A 26,676-nucleotide genomic window follows, 5' to 3' on the forward strand; every position below is an offset into this window, starting at 1 on the left:
ACTCCTAACAAAGATCTCAGTACTTTCTAAGCTCCATTGCAATGTTTCAAACATATCATAAAATGTATGGATATTAAAATTATACTTTATGTATCCTGTGTAAATATGAACATCTATATTGACATCTTCAAAAGTCATTTTCGCATTGTAAAAAGATGTCAACTGATGATCACGGGTTATATTTGCAGGAATATACTGTACATAATTAAATAAAATATCCAGTATGAAATGAATTTTAGCTTCGGTGTTTGAGCAACTGTCTTTGGATATTAAACCTTCCCACAGCCTGGTATACTACAGACAGCCAAACATATTACATACTGTTCTGTACCTGTGGACAAAATACTGTAGTGTATACAGGATCTATTTAGCACATGATACATGTGTGAAAATATTCAATCTGTGCAGATCTATCTTTGTAGTGTATAAAGCTTACCTCAATCACTAACTTGATATTGAGGTGGTTTCATATGACTCAACAGAGGCTGGCACTTTGGGTTAGAGCTAAAAAAGTTTCATTTGCTGGTGGTTTTATTTCCTTCACTTTACATTGAATGTCTAAAGGAGATGTAAATTCACTTCATGATCATTGGTTGATGTGATCAAGATTCATGATTTTGATGAACAGCTTTCTCATACAGCTAGAAAACACCTTATTTCAATTATTTGAGAGATACCACAGTTTAACGTACCTTCACATACAGGACCGAAGACCCGAACAAGCCTTGCTGTAGATGTTGAAGGCACTTATTCATCAAACACTTGATTTGAAATAATTTCAGATCATGATTGGATTTCCTTCTTCTTCAAGCTGTATTTTCTGAGCACATTGCCAATTTCCCCCCCCCCCCCCCTTCTTTGATTGCAATTGTTGAAAAGTCCAACTATTAAGACACCTTATAGAAATGTTTCACTAAGTAATGATTTTGACAAGATTGTTCATATTTGTATCCCAAATGAGGTCTGGAATGGACCAAACACATGTAGATCTGAAGAGAAAAGAAAGTCTGTGGAGAGGCTCATCTAGGCAATTGGGATTGGTTGATTACATGTACAAGCTGATGAACTACAATGTTATAGTAGACCATACTGTAACTATACTAGATACATGCATCGTACATACTGTAGAGTAAATACTAAATGAATTAAATATCAAGCAGTTTTAGTTATAATGATACTCTATAGGGCTGGTGTTCAAGGCCTAAGAAATACAGTGTTACTGTTGTAGATTTTGGATGTGACATTAGATACAATTCACCATAGATGTGTGGAGACAGTACAGTCAGCCAGGGATGAGTTTTAGTGTTTAAGGTGGAACACTTTCACTAATGACTTGTATTTGCATACTGACAAAAATTTAAGGAGTACAGGCTAGTAGCTAACCATCTTTAATTTCAAACTTTAGACTATCAGGTTTACAAGTGCAATTGCTGATTATGGAAACCATCGTCAAGTTCCGTCAACATAACTGACCAAACAGAGCATGCAACACTACAAATAGAATTTCAGTTTTTGCCGATATATCCCAATATCGTTGTGATAACAAAAAACGAACTTGTTGTTCAATATCGACATGGAAATCTGCATTGCGTTGCAACGGTACCACCAAGATAACAGATTCATCTTTCAAGAAAGTGCAAAAAGGGTGTCCACAAGATTTAGCACATCTATACATGCAACTATAGAGTGTGTAGTACTATTAACGGGAAACGTTGAATGAAAAGGCAAAATTGGCAAAAGTAACAGAAACAACACTACAGACATGTCTCTTTCAATACAACATATATTCCTCTTTAAATAGTAGTTTCTTGTAATGTCATAGGTACAGTACAGCGTCGGAAATACATGGGGGCAAAGGGCGATTCGAGTCGATTTCATGTGCAGAGGTTGTTCACGAACTTCACAGAGCGTTCATAAACATACAGCGAAACCATTTAAATTCTACTTATTGCAGGGAACAGTTTGAGCTCACGAAGTACGTAATGTGTTTTGAAGGCATTCATCAATATCTTCTGTTCCTATATTAACCAATCAAAAATGTATAGTGAACATCAAGATGGCTTGGGTAGGCACGGGCAACCCCTACACAGCTATAGTACTAGCGGCAAAGGTAGACTGCTAACAATAAACATGTCAATATCCCCCCCCTCCCCCCTGATGTTAAAATATGAGAGCATTCAATTACTGCAATAAATAAAACTAACTAAAAGTTGTAACCACTTTATTCTGAGATAGTAAAGCTGATTAAGTTAATGACCACGACCCCTTAAGAATTGATATGCAGAAAATCAAAACCACAATATATTACTATAAAATAGCCCTAGCAAGTTACAAAAAAATAGTCCCCGCACAGGCATACTCAGGGGCTCTTTTTCAGTCTCAAATAGCCCCCTTAATTTGTTTTTAATTATTACTCTGGTACAGTATGAGAAATAGTTCCATTACATGATGTATGAATCAGTTCAGAATGACCACTATCATGTCACCTTGTGTTGAAAGTAATTATACTTTAACAAAACAACCAGTTAAAGGCATCCACATTCAAATTTGGGTCTTCTAAAGTTAAATGTGCTGTAAAATCTACCAGTTGACCATAGAAAGTGTAAGCCACTTTAGGTATTATTGAGATCCTATCAGTGAACAAACATTGTAGAATATCAACATTGACTCAGATGAATCTCCTTGGTAAGACACAGTAATGTAATTCTGTAACACATGTTTATACCTGAGTAACAAAACATTTCCCTTCTTTTTCTTAGCGGTATCCTAAGCCAAGGTCTACATTCACCCTTCACTGGAACAAACTTTCACCATTTCTGTAAGGATATACGCAGTATTACATACTATGAGAAATAATAAACTACATTACAGAACGTCTTAAATACAAAGTACAGTAGGTCTCATCCATGGTCATAAAGCATGTGAGCCAAAACTGGTCAACCACAAATTTGAATTTTTATGATAATAGCAAACATCCACTTTTGAGGTGTTGGCAAACCTATGTGTGTGCAGGTGTCGTCAGGGTGCAGTATCAAAAACACAGAAATTGCCAAAATAGTGTGTTTTTTTAACAAAAATGGTTATTCACTGTATCTCATGTAGACGGTACACATTGGACACTTTCTCCACAGCCACATACCTGGTACATGGGTACTAGGTTTATGCTCACCTGTGATTGGCTAGTACTGTAGGAATGTAAAAGTTTAACCAGCTTTCTGGTGGCTTTGATCACTTGACATCTTTTCTTACAAATTGAGACACATAATGAACATAGAGAAGTTTATATCTTTCTGTAGGTCTACTTTGAACTGATCTAAGCAAGACATAACCAGACCACTCAAAAATGACACTATTGGCAAAACTATGTGGGTGCAGGTGTTGTCAGGGTGCAGTGCTGAAAGTTACAGTACTTACCGATCTTGGTATTTAGAAAGGGGCATAAATAGTTGAACAAATGGTGACAAAGTGGCCATTGTATGTTTACCTATAGATGTGGATGCAGGTGTTCTCAAAGTGCAGTGCTAAATGTTACCAATCTTTGAAAACAGAAAAGTGCTTATTGTTGAACATGTGGTGAGGAAAAAGTGGTATACAGTACTGTATGTCTAACTGACATGCAGTTTATTTCTGGAGATGCATGGGGTAACTACACTGTACACTGAGATTGTTCTTTCAGATAGTAGTTCTTTACTCTCAAAACAATGGAACATGAAGTTTAAATTCTTCCTCTGCTGTATCTTAGAGGATGAGCAACTGTAGCATACCTGGACAGTATACTTACTAGACCTTATCTGCAAAAAACAAATACAACTGATGGTCTTGTGTTGAAAGTGATAGAGACGCTTGTGATTAAAAGAACTGTTTCAAGCAGCTAAGAAATGTTCCCTTGAGTATTACAGACTTGAGTAAGTCTGAAAATGATAGCCACTGAACCACTGGTAGGTTTGCATTCTTAGTGCTTTCCTCTACTTGTGATTCCTTTGATTTCTTTTATTGAGGTGGCATAATTTGCAAAGGGTTGCTGCCAAAAGGATCAAGATTTAAAGATAATAACTTAATACTGGCACTTTTTCCTTTGATCAATGCTGCTCACTTCAGTGGTTGTGGTAAAAAAATATGGAGAGGATTGGATAACAAAGAGATACTGTATTTGACCTCCTAGTGGTCAACACTATAAATCATACTCTAACTGAGTCACATTGGAAGATATTCCAACAGCCCCCTGACATATCACTAACAGTTAAACTATGATATTCCCAAACTGTGCAAAATCCTTCTTAACTGTTGGGCGGTGTAGTTTTTATTCACTAACAAAAATCTCTAGTACATGTATAGGATTTTCAGATGATGGCTAAGTGTGTTTCCTGTGCAGCCCAGCACAGTCAAAAGAAAACAAGGACACAAGTAGATGTTGAGTAAGAAAATTATTCCATCTGTGTCCAAAGGATAACTTCTCGATTAGATGCTAGTGGCAACAATCAAGTCAGGAACTTGACAAAATAAATATATAGCCTACCTAGGCTAGTACTGTAGCTTTTGCATTCCTTGTCAAGAGGTAATTTGCTTTCAAGCTTTTAGTCGAAAAAGACTGGGCATCCAAACATCAAGATTCTCAGATGCCCTTTCCTCATATTATCCAATAAATTCTATAGTTTGACATTTTCAAAACAATGTGCGATTGACATATAACACCTGTATAAGTTACTCTAGCTCTGTTCAACATAGGCCTACCATTTCTTAATAAATAATTCAAATAGCTGCAGTAGGCTAATGAAGAATAAATAATGAGACTGTTAATTAACAGCATACTTACTTGAAGCCAAGTCCACGTAAATGTTGTCCTATAAGTCGAACAATATCTTGTTCTGATCTTGATAGTTGCTTTTTTGGACCCATCGATTCACAAGAGAAGCCATTTCCGAGAATCTCTTCATCTGACTCTGTGCTTGCATCTCCATTGGTAGCAAACCCATCTCTATCATCCGAAGTTCCATTAGTCTCTAGTCTGCTCGGCACATCGCCGTTGTGGACCATGGGCCCGGAATGTCCTCCACTGGCTTCCATGGTAGTGATCAAACTGGCGTTTGATTGGGAAGGTATCTCCTCAGTGCTAGGGCCAACCTCAGACCTAGCCACTGTGCTACAACTTGCGGCAGAAACGCGTTGTTTTTTCGCCGGTGGCGGAGACAAACCACCGTTCTCCGAGTCAGATGATGAGGCCAGAATTGCTAATAACCTTCTGGGTAAAACATAAATGTCTGGTGTCTTTTCGGGGGAACGGAACAAAGAAAAGTAAATTTTATTTTCCGTGTCTTTTGCTTAGCTAAAGCGAAATCGTTTCAAGTTAGCCTACGTTGACTAACGTTAGGCTAGTTAATACCTAAACGAATTATTGGCAGTCAACCTTTTGGCCTAACGTAGGATTGGAAGAAAAAAGTAAAACTTGACGGCGCTATGAGGAATCAGAACAATCGCGGATGGAACAATTCCACAATCTTCCAGTAACATACCACAACAGTTGGGCATTCGTCTGAATTGTTACGACCAAGAAGTGATATCAATAGCGTAAAAGAATTCGTAATTACTGAAATACCGGGGACTCATCCACTGAATAGTTCTTCACAGTACGTATTTCATTACGTTCAGGCGGCATTCCTCAAAACTACACTTGTATGTACATTACACACAGTTAGTTCGGGTACAGCTGGTCAACCGGGCAAGTTTGTTATTGTCATGACGTCATTAGCGGTGTCGCTCTACATGTTCGAATTCATTCAGTAATGGTTGTCTGAGCAGGGAGTTGTTCCATAACAACTCCCTGGTCTGAGTTGGTTCTGTTCCTTGACGCCCAAAAGTTACAACTCCATCGTAGGCGTTGTATCTATGAAGTATCACATTTCGAACCTTCACGTATGATAATCGTTGATGAGTGCGGGTTTGTTTACATGTCTTGTCTGTTGTTATGATCGTGTAGAGATTTACGAGGCTGGTGTCCATGTTTATGGTCAGCAGAAAGTTTGTCTAGAAATCAAAATTCGTATTAAAGAATCAAAACTATTGACGTAATACGCACACCTCGACTTAGCGATAATTATTGGTTGATTATCAGCCGGAATTTCGCAGCCCCCTCCAGTACCGCCCTGATCCGTCCCACGTTTCTAATGGGGAAAGACATCCTTTTGCTATTAAAAATGTGACTTTCGTTTAGATACAAAGAAAACTAGTTGTGCCTCTTTGTTACGATTCCTACAACAACAAAAAAGACAATAGCAAAAGTACCGCTTTGTTGGATAACATTCAAGTAATGGAATTCGTGGCAAACAGAAAGTACACAGGATTAGATCTCGTCGGAACAATTTTGTTTTTTGCGGCTTGCTTTCTCAAATGAAATATATGTCCCACCCCCTCCCAGAGAAAAGACCTCTTCAATCGCCGATGGAGAACGATCTGAATAGAGCCATGGCGTTAGTTACCACGACTACTGTTGTTACGGGAATAAAAGCAATTATCAAGATTATTAATATTAACGGAGAGGGACATAATTTTACAACATTTTTCCTCATCCAACCAAGAATTCGAAATTATTCATAGTTTTCCTTCTAGTCGAGCTGTGTGCCCCCATTTTTCTTTCATGTACTGATCAGAGAAAGATGGATGCTGAGGCTACTGAGGAACTTGGCATGGTATAATTTTCTTTCTGACCGTTGTTTTGTCAGCTGATTTATTTAAAATTGCTGTTGTGCTTTGTTGAGTGGAGTCTGTCATGTATTTAGTATTTCCGGTTTGCAAATTGGGAGCTGGGGGTTTCAAAACAACTGTGTTCACCATGTCGACACAGTGATGAAGATTGGGTGTCTTCATCAGTATTTGAAAAAAGTGGTCAGATATGCAGTTACACTCTTGTGTACTATTACACGCCTGCCGAGTAATTCTCTGTACACTCATGGAAAGAGATGGCTCGACATAACTCGGTGTTTATCCTTGATCATCACATTTGATATGGGTTCATATGAGCTTCTCTTTGCCCTGTTACCCTTTGGATTCACGTAACTGAAATTTAGCTGTAAGTTACATGATACTAAACTGTTGCATGCACTGTTTGACTGAAGTAATCTTTTAAGAGACAAGTGTGCTTGAGCAACTGAGGACTAAGTGTCCCCAGAGGAGTTTGACACTTACAAAAATGTCTCTCTCTCTCTCTCTTTGCATAAGAATGATGCCACAAAAACTCAAGCAGGTGTTTCAATTTCTGTGTTTAGCAACAAAAGATATTGTCCATATCTTACAAATGGTCACAACCATAAAAGACAATCAAAAGTTTTAAAAGAAAAGTAACACAAATGGCATACTTTTATACTTTTATTTCTCTTTGCTGTAAATATATAACCGAAGAAAAAAAATCAGCTTTTCCAAATGTTATACCTTCAACCAGTGAACAATCTACTAGCTAACAGGGGTGTTTCTCCCTCTGACAAAGAAACAATATATTGTGCAGTCATATTCACACATAACATAAAATAAATTGGTCTCAAGTTTTCCACATCCTTCAAACTCAAGACACATTTACTTCACCTCTCCCCCCATCTCCATTTCAACATCCAGATAAAAGGTATATAACTGCAGATTGTATTCAGATTTCATCCGTCAAACCAGGAGAGCAAATAAAGGAATTTAAAATTTAGTTAAAAGTGGAATGTAAAGTTCATACAAAAAAAGGAAACCACAACCAAATAGCAAGCGTTCATTGCAATACTTAAGATGGAATCACATTTTGTGATATTGTAGGATTTTGTCTCATTCTCTCCAAATTGCTATTCAGCAGGCATCACATTAATGTTCTTGCAGAACGACTTTTAGGTACTGCGTTGTATATTCAAAATCAATGAAGCCTGTCACCTTTCTCAACCAAAAAAAACTTCTTGACTTGAGCTGAAATTGTGTACCCTCTCTCTGATTATCTTACATCAATATTAAAATTTCGCTGGAAGCTGAAAGCAGAAAGAAATAAACCCCCAAAAATCCCTCAAAACAAAACAAAACAAAAGATATCCTGAAGTTTCTTGTTGTTGAAAAATATTGGGGTTTTCTCGTAAGTCATGTGGATATTTAACCTAAATTTGCGTACATGTCAATGTTTTTACCATTTCAATTAATAAATGAAATTTATGATAACATAAATTGTTTATGTACAAATAACCATTATATTCTTCTAATTTCAATGAAACCATAGGCACTAATAAGAAGAAGGTTACAAGCTGCTCACATCAAATGCATCTTCTGGAACCTAGTAATCTACTGTAGCTTCTGAATCAGCATATTTCAGGCTGACTCCACATTTTCACAGGTTGCAGTACCTCTGCAATAGCCTCCATTCATTTCATCTCTCTGATAAATTGCTTTTTACTCATCTCCTTCTTTCGTTTAACAAAAAATAGCAATCAGCAAAGGGCACTAAATGAACTGCAGCCTGACAGCACAAGCCAAAAGAGGGAACTGCAACGGTACTAAAAGCAATTTAACAGTGTCTGTTCCTCAGAGCCTTGCATAATAAAGCTGTTTGTCACTCTCAACATGTTAAAACAATTTATACAGAGTTGTACTGCACAGAAGCTTATTTTAGTGACGGCCTTCGTTCTTCCGATAGCAAAGTCAATGCACTTTAAATTTAAGACTTGAGGTTACTTGTTCACTACATCACCTTCCCATGTTACATGTCATCCCTAGTTTCAACACTGGACACATATTACCAGAGTTGTAACAAGTCAAGTTAAGGCTGAGTCAAGTATTTGCTAAGACATGTCAGTGCATAAAACATCTACTTGCTAAAATAAAATGCCTGTGGCATTTTCTTTGAATTAGTAAAAATCCAACATGTGTCTACTCTGGCAGACAATTCAGTGCTTTTTTTCTTTCCGCTGGCAAAATGTGGCAAAATCCACTGACATTTAGCCGGTACATATCCTGGATTAAAATAAACAGAGCTTTATGCTACATAGTCAAATGAGATCCAATTTCTGTCCGAAATTGAGGAGGCAAAACCTTACATCACCAAAGTGAATCCGTGCCGCATTAAAAGGAGGATAACATCAAATCACTATCTTTAGGTTATATGAGAGAGATGCTTGTGGAGAAAGGACTCCGTCAAAAAACTAAGGAAAGACTTGTTCCATTTGGGAGGTACCATGGTTTAAGAAGAAATGTTGAGGAACTGTCATATCATCAACCAACGATGACAAGGCACCAAAAGTAGGTGAAACTGTACTTTTTCTTCGTTTTAATGTACATCATTTAACTGTGTTGGCACTGACACCAATGCCAGTAGGAGGTAATGTATTTAGCATTAGCAAAGCCACTATCACAGGAGAAGAAATACATTGTAATAAATAAAGAAAATCTTTAATATCTCTTCCCTATGTGTGGCTCCATGATGCTGTCACATTTAGACTTGATCACATCTTCAGTGTTTAGCAGAATAATCTTAATACTGTAATAAAGTTTTCCTCATCTGATTGATCGGGTTGCTCATCACAAGCATCTCTATCACTTATGCCAATGATTATGGATTATGTTTGCCTCTCTTTCCAAAAATAAAAATAAAAATTGGGGAAAATTTAAAGACATTGCTTGATAAACAAATATTGTGTTCATAAAAATTCAATAACCTGTATGCATCAGAAAAATAGTGGAAGTTAAACATAATGGAGAGTAAATAATGCTTGTGAATAAACCTAAGGTCTGGTACTTTTGGTATTCTTCAAAACAAGAGGCTCCTTTGCAATCAGTGCTGCTCTGAGAACCGACCCATCTTTCCATTGCTTTGCACCAGCACGGTCTCCCAATGCTTTGCATTAGCACGGTCTCCTTCATCTCTCATTCTACCATCCCTTGGCATTCAGTTGTTTCGTCCTTCCTTCCCTAGATCTGTGCCATCGTGTATAACTATTTCTTCTCAAGAAGGGTAATAGCCAGAGCCATAACTGCTCCATTGTTGAGGTTGTTGGTATCCGTATGGATTCTGTGATTTTGAAAATTAAGGAGATTAAATCTAGTTAAATACATTTTCATATCACAGTTTTTTTCTTTTTATCCCCCAGTAGACAATAACATCACTGAAAGCCCTTCTTAGCTACACATTATTAGGGATATCATTTTGTGTTTTAATTTCCTGTAGCAGTTTTGAAGGCTCTCCAATTTATATTTATCAAAACAATGGTTCCTGGGCACAAAAACTGCTATACATCTTTGCAATTTCATAGCAATCTGACCATGCTGGATAGCATTTTGGCAAAACTGGATCAATTATTCCCTGATTATGCTAGGTAGCAATGAAGGAGTGTAGGGGAAGGAGTGTAGAGGGGGACTGTATTTTTCCCAATTCTTGTTGGTGTTGTACTTTCCTCTGTCCATTACCTTGTTCTTTTCATTATTTATACTATTTATTGGCGGTTATTTTGAAGGTATTTCCATATGCTGTTGTTAAGTTTATTCAGTCACAATGACAGCTTAATGAGGAAGTTCTCGATAAATCTTTCTATTCTCACCTGATAGGCTGACCACTGCTGCTGATAGTTATAACTCTGGTCCACCTGCGGCTGGTACTGTGGGTACTGTGGCTGCGGGAAGCCCACTGCAGACTGATTGTAATTTCCCTGAGAGGCTGTTTCCTCAGCTTTGTTGTCACTGGCAACTTTGGATTTCTTCTGGTCTCCACTGTCTCCTCCTCTGCAAAATAGAACAATAGGTCATTGTAGTTAGAAGAAAAACAATAATAATTAGTAACATACTCCTACTGTAGTAGGATAATAGATCCTGTCATTTTGTAGAAAGGAAACTTTCTCAAATATCCCAATTGCAATAGGACAGTAGATCATTGTAATTAGCCCACCTCCAAGCCAAAAAAAATAAATAGCCCCTCCCCTCCCCCTGCCCAAAACTGACGGAAGGGGGAAGAAAAGTCCTCCATTACATTGGCAGTCTTTGGAGGACAGTATGTCTTTGTTATCTATAGCAGAAACAAAACAATGATTACACTGCCTTCACTAGTAGTTCATAAACCAACCAATGAATTAAGCCAAAACACCATGACCATAAGTATGACAAATTTTGCACAGACTTTACTTCTGCAATAGGAAATATGCTATCAGCTGATGAAGAAAGAATTCCACCCCACCCCCTCCTCTCCACCTCCCACCACCATTTCCCATCCCTAATAAGTTTAGGAGCCAAAACAGGGAAAGCACATTCATCTTTAGTGTACTCTGATTAAACCACCATTCAGAAGTAATAACATCCTTACTCATCTGTGTGTTTTCTCTTCTTCGATAAGCTCTGATGAGATTTCACAAGTTTGTTGTGTTCCTCGAGTGTGGTTTGGAATCTGCAAACAAGATGGAACTCAACGACGTCATAGGCATTCTACAGACAACAACAACAAGGGTGTGCACTGCTGCAGAGAATACAAAACTACACAAAATACAAAACTATACAAGACTTTCAGTTTTGTTAAATTTTTGCACTTTTCATAAGTAGGCTTAAATGTGCTTGACTGATTTGATGAACTAGCCAAACGCTACTTTATTCTTCTTCTTCTTTCTTTGTGTTTTTACTTCTAACATAACCTCCTCTCTAAGTTGACGAGAGTCGCTTTCTAAATTTAACAATACCAATACCAGTAAATAAAGTCGAAATATGTCAAATTAAACTGCACCATTCACTCCTCAACTTCAGGGTACGTGCACAAATAAAAAAACCTGGTTGTGAAGTTGGAAGGCTTTACACCTGAACTTGTTCATTATCCAGTTCTAAAAATGTGAATCAATAAAAAGTACAGGAACTTAAGTCCAGTTTAGTACCCATACCTATTCACATCTTGGCAAAAGTCTCTGGTGAACTCCAGTTTTCGCTTTGAGAACATCACCTTGGTCTCTAGGGGAAGATCTTTCTCCAAGACCTCCTGGAAGACATGAAATGTTTGCTCTTCGTCGATTGGCGTCCTTTGGTACTCCAAGTCCACCAGTTTCATGTAAAGTACCTCTTTTATCTACCCAGAAGAATTACAAGAATAGTTCACACATGGATTCAGAATGGCGAAATGTAAAAGCTTCAAATTCATCAAATTGGTGGTGGTGGTTAGCTTGAGGATGAATGTGTTACAACGTTCACGTTAAATGTTAGTATTTATTTGTACCCATTGCATCATCTTTCTTGGTTTCAAAATCCTGGAGATCTTGTGATCAGGACATTAACCTTGATACAGATATTACTCTTTATTTCAAGTTAATTATTGCACCTTCCCAAAACTTGTCGGTTCAGTCAGTTTCATAGTAAATTAAAAAAATAGCTTGCATCCATACTTACTCCATTGTTGTCAACTGCACCTTTTAAGACTTCCTTGGCTGCTTCAAGATCTCCAACCACCTATCAATAAAACAACAAAGAGGAAATTCATCTTCAGAGTGGTGTTCAATTCGTCTCCTGGCTTAGTAATTTGAAATTGAGGAATTAGGCCCCTTGTTAGAGATGTAAGAGTTGGATATCTTGAGCTCTCGAAATGACCCACACATCTTGCCCACTCTCCATGAGATATTTAAGGTGACATTCATCTATTTTAGCTGCAGATAACACAACTTTTGTTCTGTTTCCTTTACAACCCTGGGTAATCAACCCTTTTTAAGGGTCGCCAAATATTTTGGAGAGTCGCCAAAACATTTGTTTGAAAAATTTGACAAACACATAATATATTGAAAGTCTCCTGTAAAGAAAGTTTGATGGCTTGATAGTTTTAAATGTTTTTTTTTACAAGCAATGGTTCAGTTTTTTCAAACTTGTTTTCTGGAGTAGAATGCACACATCTTTCAGTAACTTCCACATCCCTTCTGCTACACTTATCAATTCCTCACCACCATTACACTACAATATTTGCAACTATCTATTGTATTTGGTGGCATAAACAGGGAGGCGCACATGAGGAATAAACGATTAATTAGGGTAAACTTACTAACAGGACCGCCAATTACAAATTGAACAAGATGAAATGTTTCACCAATTTCATGGAAAGGCATAAGATGCTCACTGGCATACTTTGATTCTGTATACAGAACCCCACACTAACCTTATGGAGGAAACAGGCAAGTTTACATGCAAAGAACGTCAAATGATCTCGTTTCTTGGATGCCTCCATTTTGTCTTTGAACATTGTAGTGACTTTGGTGTATTTTTTCTGCCTCCTCTCCAGGTTGATCCTCTCAAGGGTCAGAGTGACGAGGTCTGGGATGGATTGCTCCACATCAGAGAGGACTTTTCTAGCAGCGTCGATGTTACCTGGAGGTGGGGGGAGGGGAAGGGAGAGGTTAAAATGGTCAGAGAATGAAGTTCATCTAGGAACAAGTTACAAAACTGTTTTGGTGTTTGTAGGACCATAAAGAGCATTACTTGAGGGTTTCCAGTAAAATGAATATTGTTTCTCATAGAATACTAAAAATACTAATGTCATTGTTGCATACAACATTGCTCAAAACGTAAACACTTAGTTGCAATTTGTTGCACATTAGGCATAGAACCTTGCTCTGCAAAACATCAGAAAATTAATTCCTTGACTATCACACTTATGCTTATTATTGTTGTTAGTCTGCTACAAACGAAATCCTTACACATTTAGTTCTTCAGTGATGTATCATCAACAGCTATTCAGTTTCCTTATAAAGTTTAAAGAAATACTAGTGTGACCACACGACACTTTAGACAATTATCTTGATTCTAGTTAGCCTCAGCATGATTGGATTTGACCTGCCAGTGATGATGCCAATTTAAAATTATGTCAACAAGAATGTGCACTATTCACTCAAAGGTTAAACCATAGCCTTTGGCAAGCTAGCTGTGAATGATGATGTGTCCATACTTAATCTTTGCTGATAGATACAACGCTTAATCCTCTGTCATTTGCGGAACTGAACAACGTCTTAAAGGTGCCACCTTTCCAATTAAACAAAAGCAACAAGCCTTACATACAAGCAGTCTCGTAATAATGAAGTATTTTAAGCAACTGAAATCACTAATGTGAAAGCCATATCTTACAGTGTATTTTACATTAACACACAACACTCAAGAAATATCATGTATTGGCCTGTAAATCTGCGAATCCAACATCTATGCACCTTCTTTGCAGTAGAGTACATTCCATTTTAGAATTCAGAACATGAGTTTTATAAAACAATTAACATTACTTAGGAGCATCAGAGGAAAACCGAAAACACAGGGCTGCACCAGGATTTAGTTCTTTGTAGAAATAACAGAAACTGTACCTTTGCTCTCTTCAAAGGCTGCCCATTTGAGATGTAGCATAGGTTTCTTGGGCAAGTGAATGGTACATGCTCTCTGGTATATTTCAGAGGCGGCCTCCGGGTCAGTGGTCTCCATATGTTTGGCATACTGGGATACATGAAAGGAAGGAAATTGAAAGTGAGAATCAACAGACAGGCTCTCAAAACTATTCACATGGAGAAAGGAGAGGTGGGTTGTTTATAAATTGGGTCTTTAGAAATACTTTTCTTTTGAGGGGGTTGTAAGGAAGAATTCAAATATCTTGCCTGACCCTGACACCACCCCTTTGCCCAACCTGCCTGGAGATAAAGCCCACAAATGGTTACCTTTAACCACATTTCTTCATACAGAGCACAGGCAACCAAACATCTCTCAAACAAGACTATTGTTCTCTCCATGGAACCATTTTCAATTTCATAATCCAAGTACTCTTTCCAGTTTTTGATCTGCCCTTTCTCTAAGGGTTTGGCATGAAAGTATGGACGTCTAATCTGAAAGAATAAAAAAAAAGCAGATTAGATTGTAAATAGGTGAAAGTAACCCATGGTGAATGATATGTGGGAGAGGGTTGCAGGTTAAGGTTTAATCGGAAGGGTTGCAGGAGATGGCTTCATCATTTGCTAACACTTGTATCTTCTTTCCAATGAACTACAAAATCTAGAAATCAATATAATAAAAATATTTTGAAAGGCACAGGACTTGATTTCAGCTGCTCTATGGAAACAGGCAGTCCTTCCAAGGACAAGAGAAGACAAACGTTAAGTTCCTGGCACCAATCAAGGAAACATTACACACTAACAATGTAAGGGATACAAAACTTAAGATATATAAAAACACTGTGAAGTAACTTTACCTGTTCTTCAAATTTCAAACGCTTGTTCAGCTCTTCTTCTGTTTTCGTAAATATCTCTTCTCTGACTCTGGTAGCCAGCTCCTTAATGGCTTCTAATTCTTTTTCATCAGACTACACAAAATAAGAAAGAGAAATCCCCCATCAAAAATCTTGTATTTCTTGAAAACGAATGACAGAATCTGAACCTTGAGCACATCTCCAATAAGAGATTTTTTGCAGGAGGACAAATTTGAGTGCTAGTCATGATTGTATAGCTATTCCAATGTTTAAAATTCAGGCTCAAAATACGCTCTCTGGAAATGCTAACTTTAAGGCTAAATTAATTATGACGTCAGCACCTCAGTATAGGCCTAAATGTCTGTGTTAATCCATAGTGTTGTAAAGTTTAACTTTTATCATAAAATGTTCTTTAAACTTCATATGAACAACAGAGCACCCTTGCTAACATTTTGGGAGATTTGCCACTGAATTATCATGTGTGCTTGTTTGATAGTGCAACGCTGTGTACGCAACTTAGCAAGGTCCTTTAAAGCTGAGAGACAAACCTTGATTTCTTCTTTTAAGCTTTAATCATTGATGATAGACACAAAAAACAAAAAAACATCCCAAGATGAGTTTCTTACCAACTCCTCCTTTTCTTTGTCATCTTCCCCAGGAGGTGCCAGATCAGTTCCCGGTGGAAGGTCCTCCTTCTCCTTCGAGTCCCCTTCCTCTACCATCTCAACTTCCTCTCCAGGGGGACCATCCTCACCAGGAAGAGCCTCTATGCCTGGGATACCTTCTACCCCATTCTCTGTGCTCACGTCACCATTCTCTTTATTGGACACATACTCTGTCCTATGCTTCAGAAATTCATCCAACGAGAGTGTTTTTCTTGGTGAATGGCTTCGGATGAATTCTTTAAATCTGTTTGAAAAGAGGAAGAGAACAAATTGGGTGAGTGGCATGATATCAACTCTACAGCAAAACCAGTTGCAGATTAAGAATAGCAGATACCAGGTGGGTGCCAGGTTTACATATAACAATTTAGTAGTGATCTCTCCAACCGCTCAAAATAACTGTTATCAAATCATTGTCATGTCTTGTCTTTTTGGTTAACCTTGTGGTACCGTTGTCATTAACAGCAGCTATTTGTAATTTAAAACTGTGTATCCAGTATCCACCGAGTTAATCTTAATTTCAGCATTCTCCAAACTCCAAAGACGTTTTATAATGCTTGTCATCTCACATCACAGAAACAAGTCTCAATTCTTGTCTGAGTGGCTTATCTTACAGTGCCCCTCTTCATTCAAAACTGCTGATCACATTTATTCCAATACTGGACCAACCCTTGCTTACAACACTCTTCAAATTCAGCAATGGAGTGACCATACTTGACTGGACATGTTACCTTGTCGTAACTAATTAATTCAACACAATTTTCTTTTTGCTTAAGTCAATATGCCTTGAACACTAATTCATAATTCCTGGACATTGGCAAACCAAGCTCCAAAAATTATATCTTTCAAAAGTTCATTAATATTTCATAACTTTACTGTCTCCAAGGGCATTGAAGCTTGTAAATTGTAAAATTAAGTGGTAAGCTGTCATAAAACCCCACAAAACATGCAAAATGATTGTTTCTTTCACCACACTGAGGCAAACAGCTTGAATTGTCACAGAAGTGTCCAGAAGTGTCCATAATAAAAATAATATACCTATACTACGGTTATCACTTGAGCCCCTTAGAAGTACTAATAAGAAAGTACTCACTTTATCATGTGAGTTGAGAGTTGCTGCGTTGGTATGTTTAACAACCTGTCGTAAATGTTTGTAACTCTTGTGAAATGCTGGTGCTGCACTTCAAATTTGATGTAATATTCCCACAATTTGTCTGACCGAAAATCGAGACCACACACCTTGATGGCTCTCTCAAACAATCTGTGGGATAGGAAAAAAAGGTTGAATCAAACGTTCAAATTATGTCAGACAGAATATATGACATACATTTTACAAGTAACTTGATCCTTTTGAAGTTTGAAAATTTTTTTGCTTTGGATACGTAAGGAGACCTAGCTGCTACAGCCTGCTAGCACAAGGTTTCAAACCAGTGACATGCATTGTTTTCTTAAAATGCAACGTACGAATGCAATGTACAAACAAACAGACATGTAGACGACAAAAACTTACCACATATTGCTAAACTGATATTAACAAATCACATGAGAGTATCTTTACATAGAAAATTGACCACTCTGGACCCAAAACTTGTTGTTTTTGCCAAAATGGAAAGCTTTTATTAGAAGTCATGAAATGTGTTCAGGCAAAGATTTTCTTCACTTTTCAAGTTGCAGGATACAAAAGAATGCTGAACTCACTCTCTAATTTTTGCTTCTCTATTCTCATCTTTGAGCAGGTTCTGCATCTGGAAGGTGATGTAATGAATCCAAAGATCAGAGCAGAGAGGTATGGCCTTCACACCTCTCTCATAAACCTGTATCCAGATAACAAAAAATAAATAAAACAAAACCGAATCATACTACATCTAACGTCCTCCTACTTTTTGTGTCAAATGTTCCAAATCAAGAAGGAAGGTGTGCCTGCTGCCGAACCCAAAATCTGATTACTTTATCCCATTTGTCGAGTCTTTTAGTTTCTACAGGAGTAGCTCCAATCTCATAGATCTGCTAAAATCAGTATACATATGTGCTTTGCTAGTTTCCATTGAACTGCTAAAAATCCAAACAAAGGCAAAACAATTTGAAGAGGGTGTGTAATCAGGTTATGAGGTTTCCAACAGGAGGCATTCCTTCCGCCACTCAAAAGGTTATGGTAGGGTATATGTCGATCTCAAATTCACAATGCACGAATATCAAGAATAATGGATGAGGGTACCACCTTTAAGCAGCGTCTTCATCCCATGCTCACTCCGCCCATCCTAAGTAGCTTCCACCACATGCGCGAAAGACAAGCTCTTTCTCTTGTGACATTCCAAATCACTTAAAGAACAAATGTACGAATGGGGGAGCAAATGTTGACAATGCCCGGAGCAAAAATTTGACCAAAACTCAAATATTTGATCATTGAATATAAAAACAAAATGTTGGTATGATATTAGCTGAAAGAGCTTTGCCATTTGGCTGGAAAGGGCGTATCATGTGGAGAAGTTTTGTTTTCTGAAAACAAGAGAAAACAACATAGAATTAGGTGAATACATTGCAAAGGATGAACTGAAATGGCCAAAAGAAACACCACACAGAATTTCCAGATAATCCAAAGCCGTTAGCTTGAGTTTTACCTCATAGGCAAGAGCAGAGTTTCCATGCTTCCTTTCTGTCTCACCGTACTTCTTCCAGTATCCATAGCAATAGGGATAATGTTGAAAAAATTCATCAAATGCTTCCCTGTAAAATCCTATGATGTTCTGAGGAGAGAAGGAAGGGGAATTCTTCACCAAGATTGTATAACTTTAATGCTAAATGAATTCACATCAAGGTTTTTCCAAATATGAAATACAACATTACACACAGTTAAAATCTGCAAATGACACAAAACTGTGATGTACTACATTGCTAATTTTGGAAGCAGGCCAACTGGTCGACAAAACATTGATTTGATTTCTCATTGATGATCAAGGTAAAGCATATAATATTTCTAGTGTTGTCTATTAGGACATTTTTTCATAGATGGATGAAAAAGACTTGTCTTTAAGATAGCAACTCTCAAAAGTTAGAATTCTAACTGACTTACATTATAACCAACATACAATATAGTTGAAACTTAAGTCTTTCTTTTGGCTTAGTTTTCAATTTCTATAACCTTTGTAATAGGTCTACATGTGAATTGGCGACAACACAACTCAATCCCAAAGTTCTGGAATGTCACAAGGCACACCACAGACACATTCCACTTGTGGGTTCTAATCTACCTTCTGTTCTACGTATTGAAGGAGATATGTCCAGCCTGTAAAGTCTCCAGGATGGTTCCTCACAGCTTCCCAATATTTCTGTAACTCTGGAGGCTTCACAGGCTCCTTGGACTTATTTTCTTCACTTTCATCATCTGATGACTTATCTGAGCTGTCTTTCTCTTTATCAGCTGAAAGGACAAAAGAGCAAAAATACCAATTATTGCATTCTTGGATCCATGCTTCTTTTGACTGATGATACACAAGTTTATCAACTTTGTCAGTTTGATTTTAAGTTATGGAATCTTTCAACTGTGCTGCAAATGACATATTGGGGAGGGGGATGAGGTTTTGTGAAATAAATTTGCACATTTGAGGTCATGTGCAGCTTTCTTCTACTTCATAAGTAATAAATGAAGAGGTAATAGTACTGTTGCTTGGAAGAATGACTGGTATGTTAGTAATATTAGTATACATGTTTCTTCTAGTCTAACTTCTAAGTCTAACTTCAGGGTAGGCCTAACTTACAATGAGGTGGGTGAAAATATAATTAGCCTATAGACACGAAGTTGAGGTACTTTTCCGAAAACAAATTGACCACTTTACAAAGACTGGGCAGAAAAAGTCAATTCCTGAATTAGCACTGTACCGCAACTCAGTGGAGGACAACGAGCATAGGTTAGCCAATGTTACTGTATCACCTGGGCTAAGCCTAGGCTATAGGCTATGTTAGGTCTAACACAAGTACAAGTACCAATCCGTTACAGTTACACGTTATAAGTTATAGCCTAGACACTGTAGACCTGAAATTTACCTTGCTTCTCTTCCTTTTCTGGACTAGATGGGTCTGCTTCACTTGGTATATCTGACATGGTTATCTGCTAGTTAACTGTAAGAACAAATTTATATAGGTTTACATTAATTTTCTGAACCGTTGAACTTCTGAATTTTCAATGAATGGCATTGTCCCATATGGCTGCTATGTGATGTTACTGACTAGGCCTTGTTGATCGTGTACACTGTATACTTTTAGATAAATGAACGCATTTTGCGCACACTTCAAATCAAATCTCCGCGTGTAGCTCACCTGACCAGAATCTAAGGCCAAGAAGGTGCCAAATAGGATAGAGCCGAGAAACATTGATTAACTGATTACTAGACGTTGGTTTTATAAATTGTATACTACATCAATACGTAAAAGTCAAGACACAAAGCTAACTACACAGTCAGTCGGATCGGAGGCGTCAGCTGACTTCATGAATTGTTTACAAATTTTAATACAGTCGACCGTACCTACTGTTTTAAGTTCGATTGGAGGTCAACATACAACCTGCACTGGATAGTCAAAGCAAAGTTGAAAGATTGGAAGGGAATCATGCGTATAAATTAAGGCAGAAAAGATAACGGTAACATTGATCTATAATTAACAACTTAGATTCGTACACGTAGACCAACAACAATTTGTCAGCAACTAATCGGACTAACTTAAGCCTACCCGCTGGAATAAGGCATCAACTTTGATGTTGCAGGCGTAGTACTGATACTGAGTAGTAATTACTAGTATGTCAGTATTCACTGTTGTTAGTACCTACTACCTTATTCTTAATTGTAGGCTAAGTTACAGCTACGTTTTTACAGGGAATGAGAATGTTAGATTTGGCAAGCCAGGTTTAGTAAATCCCAAATTTAGCATGCCATGCTCTTCCATGAGGACCAAGTCTCAACCCCTTCAGAACCCCAACACTTACATTAGATGCCCAATATGAAAATGCATGAAAGCTTGGAGTCGGACTCAGGCCTTGACGTTAGAAAGCAATACCTTGATCAGTCATCTTTGACCAGCTCCAAAAATATAGGTAATGTGTTTGGAAGTCTGGAAAATAACATTATACCCACCTGATAGTATTTTGCATCCCACTTTGGTTTGCACCCCATATTTTTCAGAGTGTCATTTTACATACCAGCCTTCTTTGTGTAGAGGCCTAGCATGATTAGGATTCAGACTTACAGGTTGCTTGCTTTTATCATAATGACAGTTTAATCTCTTGAATTTGAATTGAACTAAGGTGTATTTCAAGAATTTTTATCCAAACTTGGCACAACAACAAATTTGACAAGCTAATCATCAAGTGCATGCAATACCTGGAAGTACCATTTCGGGGCTATCTGGGGTGTTTTTAACCCAAAATTGTCTACAATCAGATTCAGTCAAGGCGAGGCTTCACTTCAGTGCGTATATTGTCATGAATTTTTCTCATCAAGGGTTGGCAATTTCTTTCTTTTCGATAAGTGTTCAGAGAATAATGAGGCAGATGTGTCATGTGGTTTCCATTTCTATCCCTAGCATCACCTTATCTGATAGTACCAAGATCCCTGCAGCTGGTTCTGACTAAATACTGAGACAGACCAACTTTCACATCTATACAGTGCAACATTCGTCAAAGGACTTGTTTTGAAATCAAGGAAAGAACAGATCAAGTAACTCATTTCCCATTTCCTGGCAAAATGCAATGGGCCTAGGCTTCTTTCATTTAGATTGTTTATACATGTATATATTTCATTAGTTGCTCAAATTTGATGATAAATTTTAGCTTTCCTAATGCATGGTAAGGACATATTAACTCCACTTGCAAATGGTTTGCAGTAGACAATAGGGTACAGTCAGTATCATGTCCAAAAGGTCCATTTGGTTATAAATCCTGGTCACATGACTCATCTGCTGATCGAAGCAACTTCTCATCTCCACAAATGTATGTTACTTAACTTACTTCATAGTTTACTCCAAAAATTATTCAACAATATGAAGATGTAACATTTGTAAAAATTTAACATCTAATATGACCACATTCTTGTCACATCCTGCCTTATGTCACATAGAAGGCCAGACAGTAGCTTCAACTTTGCAGCATACTCTTTATATGACCTATTTAAAGATTAAGGAACAAATATGGCAATGGAAGTTTTCAAAGGCATACTTCTCCAGGCAATGCTGAGGCTCTTCAATTGTAGCTAACTGTAGAAGATCTAGAATCCTCATGGTTCCATTTCATAAAAAAATCCTTCCTAGGTATACTTTGGGCCTCTTTATGACTTCTGAAGATTGTTTTTCCTTTACAGTGTTAGAATACAATGAGCACCATTTGTAAGACAGAAACTTAAGATGTGATGACATTCCATAAAAAGTCATTCAATAGAATGGTTTAATCTGTACACTCTGGGATAGGAAAAAAGGGGGGAAAGATGTACTTAGTATGTTTCTTAAATTATTCCTTTTCCGCTCCTGTGCACTCGGCAGTACCCGCCAGTAACACTTAGCCACTGTTGCATTTGTCATAAAATTATATGTGTATAGCATATGTATATTTATACTTGAACTACTTAACCACAATATTGCAGTCACATGGTATTTTCAGGCATGTACCTTTTTGTGAACAATTTGTTGTTTGTAAGTTTTACATACAGGTATGAATAAACTGTTCTACATTACTACCAAATTACAAATGTAGCTTCCTTATAATTTTGTACCTTTCCAACTTTCATCTCTCTTTTCCACAGGGCCAGATTTCTGTGAGGAAGCAAGAACTTCCATTTGTGTTTCCTTTTGTTGTTGTTTTTTTAAGACCAGCTCAGTACCTATAATCATTGGTAACCATGGGAATAGGTAACATTTTAGCATTATCTCAAGTGACTGGCTATGTACTGAGCACCATTCTGTTCTTCTTTATCATCTGGCCGATGTCGAACAACCTCCGTAGTTTCAACGGAAATTGCATTCTCTTTTCGTCGGGACAATATGATATCAAAGATCAAAAGTTTGAGGTGACAGACTGGGCATATGGAAGCTCTTGTGCCTTTGTTATTTTCCTCAGCCTGTTGATCGTGTTCATTTCAATATGGCAAACCATCAGAATCTCCATACATTTGGTGAAGAACACAGACAGGTACAGTAATAAGTATCATTGTTTCAATGTGTGTGTATTTTTGCATGTCTTTTGTGTGCATTGAAGAGCCTTGCCAATTACTCTTTGCTTATTGACTAGTGCAGGCTGTAAAATGAGTAGACCTACCTATACAATAATTCTTGGAAGATTTTCAGTACTGATATGTAAACTTCCAGAATAACAATAGAAAATTTGGACTTCAGGTAATCTTTCATTATCTTTTTTTTTGTTTTCTTTTTTTTTGCCATAATATTCACCTTTAAAGAATGTTTAATAGTTTATGTTATGTTGCATTTTTATGTAAGTATGTCAGGGATTCATGTTTATGAAAACCTTGATGGTGACATCATATTCTCTAGATGTTTGGGCCCAAGTGGTCAGTGTATACATGTTTCTACCAATCTGATTTCTGATAGACAGTGTCCATGATATTCTCTATCTGCTTATGATCTTTAACAAGGTTAGTGAAAATGACTGACAAATTTTCTTGCACTTGGATATATAAATATTATATTTAGACTTACAGTTATTATTCTGTTTGCATTGATATATTGATGGTATAAATGTTCTCTTCTTTATCACCACAACAGCTCATTCCTTGGTGTTTTCTTCACTTGTATATCCAACTTAATCATCTTTCTCATGCTTCTGGGTACTGCACCATCTGTAACTGCTGGATTTAAGATTTGGTGTGATTCCTTAGAGGTCAAGCGGTCAATTACGTAAGTAGGTACCTCAAATGTATTAAATCCAAGTGACGGCCTGAAAAACTTTATGGTCTACTATTTCTTTTCAAGTTTGTGAAAGATTACGAAACCAGATCCTGAAATATTTACATATACTTTGAGAATCTGGAAGCTGGCATTGAGTTTGGTTGTCAATTTTACCAAACTTACTGAGGATAAGAAAAGATGTAATTTATCACACTTTAAGACAAGTTCCTTAACAATTTTTCAAGAAATCAACATTAAATCAGTATTAAATTGAATTCTAATTTGATCTTCAACATTTTGTCTCTCCCAGACAGCTTTCAAAGTGTTCAGTAATAAAAGCAAGTTGAAGAATTTGAAATAAATTTTACTTTCAGTATAATAGTTTAAATGAAATTTGACTCGCCTACTGTACATTGTTATGGGATTTTGTTACCTAACAAAACTTAATAAAAGCATCAAAATCCTGAAAACTGCATTCAGGAATGTCATACTTAAAACTCTATATATTTATTTAAATATTAAAAATATGTAAAAATTTAAAATAAAATACTAGTGTGCTAGAATTTGGAAGTCAACTAACAGTTGTTCTGTTATGTTTCATTTTAGATGTGCAAATGCTGCATTAGTGATACATTGGAAGGATACATCTTTACAACCAGAAGGATTCTACCTTCAAATTGCTGTTGTAGAGGTAAGTCAAATATGTCAAATATGTGGAACTTCTGAACAATTTCAAAGACAACTTAAAGTAGTTTTTACTCCTTATAGGGGGCAAAAGAAATCTATGCAATGGATATGGCGCCGTGTTTATGTGTGTGTATGTGACACTGGTAGAGAAAGTGTGAAGGTAAAGCATTACAGTGCATATTTACAATATCCTGCTACAGTACAGTCATTTTCTCTAACAATGCTAGTTTCATTATCGCAGCATGTAAGCTACAGATCAAGCATTGTTTCCTATCTCATGAATCGTAACTTCAAGGTGAAATGGCTGTACAAGTTTTCAGTCACTTGATATCAACTTTAATGGTAAAGTTGCAACAATACTTTTGTGACAAAGTGGAAGAAAAAGTACCACCCATGATGCTAGGAAAATTCAGGTTTGACTCGGGTTGAGCTCAGTGATTGGTTGAAACTGGTCCAATCTTGAATATGCAACAGATAACTTGCATTCAATGTAATGTAGTTTTGAGAAAAGGGATTGGTACATTTCTTACACAATCAATTAATGGTCGCTGAACATGACCTTTTAATTGTTAATCAAACCTATGATTTACGAACTATGTAATTACTAACTATGATAGGATCATGCCCAGGGAACTGCAGTTATCGCATTGGTGAAATTGAATTGTTTCTTTCTTCTCCAGTTCGGACTGTACGTGACGTTGCTAACCTGGTTCATAGAGAACATCTTCTCAGCGTACAAGTTGTTGAATTATCACCGACAGGAGCATGTGTTTCGTAGCTTGTCTCGTGAGCGTCAGCGTCTCCTTGGTGATTATGAGCCTGAGTTTTGAGGCTGGATCTGGTATTATTTACTATTTTGTCACTTTTTTTTCCTGTTTTCACATTTCCTGTTTCCTCACTGATGATACTATTTTCTTCACATCCATGGTTCTCTACTGGATGACAAATGCCTTAAATCACCATGGAAACTAAGCTTTATACTTTGTCAGATATATGTGTAGCTATCTCTCCAAGTGAAAATTACATACAATATATTTTTAATCTCAAGAAATACTGTACGATGCACATGTCTAATTGCAGCTGTAAAGGTTTCATATCCCCTTTGGAATCCATATGCTGGTTAAGCTGTGTTTGTGTATGACACTTTGCACAGTGTTTGTAATGACGAACTGAATTATTGTGTTAGCGATTGAAAGGATTAAGCCGCTAAAAAAAATTCCTTTCCCTTTAAAGTTTTAGTTTTGGTCAACAACTTGAAAAAAGATAAGAAAGATTGTCACATAGTTTGTAGTTTTGAATTTTGGTCCAATGATTATTTTGTTTTAATATGCACAAATGGCTGAAATAAATGTACCTGTCTGAGGTTAGTTTTGATCACATCAAGTAAGTACTTGTCACATGAAATCATTTCAGTATGGTTTAATTATTTCCAACATTTTCTAAAGGATTTGATAAAATCTTTGGTCTGATGAAACTTGGATGACTGTTTTCATCAGATGTCTCTTCTGTTCTGGTTTGCAATTGCAATCAATTGCAAATGTGAATTGGGCTATAGCTAGGCTTTGTTATAAAGCAAAAGGAAAAAAGTTTGGAGGAAAGAGAGTGGTCAGGATTGACTTCAGATCATGTAAACGTCACACTGCAAAAGTCACAAAAGGAAGGATATTGACAGATTTTTAAGAGGTTAACTCTCTATTGTTAATCTTGACAGAATTCTTGATGTTCTCATGGCTTGACAAGGGGATTGAGTAGGTCAGAGAAAGGGGGGGGGGCACAATTATGGAGCCTTGGAAATGTTGTATAAAATTTATTCCATTTTCATAATATACTTCATGAAAAGTGAACACTTCAAGAGAAGGGGGTCCAGTGACATTGTTTCCCCGGGGACCTAACTGGCTCCCAACACCACTGTATATGAAGACGTCCATGAAAATGAAATCAAATTGTCATTGCAAAGAGAGCATGTTAATACAAAAACTTCCTTTTAATTTTCCATATCATGATGTTTGAAGTTGATGGGATTTATCAATTGTTGGAGGTATTTTAGGTATAGTTTCGTCAAAGTCCACAGCAGACTCTGTACAATTTAACTATTTTTATTTTATCTTATTTGTTTTTTACCTCCATATCCATCATGTCATTTTTTTAAGCAAGGCACGATGAATCGGTTTTGGTCACAACAATTAATGTCACAAGAAACTTCTTTTTTTTTTACTGTTATGAAGCTTGCTCAAAACTAAATTGGATGTTTGCCCTGCACAAATTACAGATTATATT

At 37.0% G+C, this 26,676-nt stretch overlaps 3 protein-coding genes across 5 annotated transcripts in view; 1 reads left to right on the forward strand and 2 right to left on the reverse strand.

The window, feature by feature from the left end:
• LOC139971167 (WD repeat-containing protein 26-like) overlaps positions 1-5,691 on the reverse strand; it is a 47,452-nt gene extending 41,761 nt beyond the window's left edge. Inside the window, exon 1 of the mRNA XM_071977405.1 lies at positions 4,814-5,691. Coding sequence (XP_071833506.1) covers positions 4,814-5,064 — 251 coding nt within the window. The 5' untranslated portion in view covers positions 5,065-5,691. The remainder of the gene's footprint in view (positions 1-4,813) is intronic.
• A 1,655-nt stretch (positions 5,692-7,346) lies between these two features.
• Positions 7,347-20,091, reverse strand: LOC139971162 (pre-mRNA-processing factor 39-like). Its single transcript, XM_071977400.1, has 15 exons — positions 19,873-20,091; positions 19,080-19,249; positions 18,450-18,575; positions 17,530-17,645; positions 16,925-17,092; positions 15,796-16,078; positions 15,173-15,283; positions 14,646-14,810; positions 14,301-14,427; positions 13,112-13,320; positions 12,358-12,417; positions 11,859-12,040; positions 11,297-11,377; positions 10,542-10,722; positions 7,347-10,015 (listed from the first exon to the last, which is right to left on the reverse strand). Exons 1-15 carry the CDS (start codon positions 19,928-19,930, stop codon positions 9,950-9,952), a joined length of 2,103 nt encoding a protein of 700 aa, XP_071833501.1. The 5' UTR covers positions 19,931-20,091; the 3' UTR covers positions 7,347-9,949.
• A 216-nt stretch (positions 20,092-20,307) lies between these two features.
• On the forward strand, positions 20,308-26,287 carry LOC139971182 (transmembrane protein 179-like). Of its 3 annotated transcripts, XM_071977433.1 has the most exons (6): positions 20,309-20,464; positions 21,403-21,536; positions 22,614-22,999; positions 23,590-23,721; positions 24,319-24,403; positions 25,080-26,287. In XM_071977433.1, the coding sequence occupies exons 3-6, from the start codon at positions 22,710-22,712 to the stop codon at positions 25,227-25,229; spliced, it is 657 nt and encodes a 218-aa protein (XP_071833534.1). In that variant the 5' UTR covers positions 20,309-20,464; positions 21,403-21,536; positions 22,614-22,709; the 3' UTR covers positions 25,230-26,287. The 3 variants fall into 3 exon arrangements, with proteins under 3 accessions (XP_071833535.1, XP_071833534.1, XP_071833536.1); XM_071977434.1 differs by lacking the exon at positions 21,403-21,536 and having other exon boundaries at positions 20,308-20,464; XM_071977435.1 differs by lacking the exons at positions 20,309-20,464; positions 21,403-21,536 and adding an exon at positions 20,507-20,638.
• The last annotated feature ends 389 nt before the right edge of the window (positions 26,288-26,676 follow it).

Source organism: Apostichopus japonicus, chromosome 8 (genome assembly GCF_037975245.1).
Source record: "Apostichopus japonicus isolate 1M-3 chromosome 8, ASM3797524v1, whole genome shotgun sequence".
NCBI lineage: Eukaryota > Metazoa > Echinodermata > Holothuroidea > Aspidochirotida > Stichopodidae > Apostichopus > Apostichopus japonicus.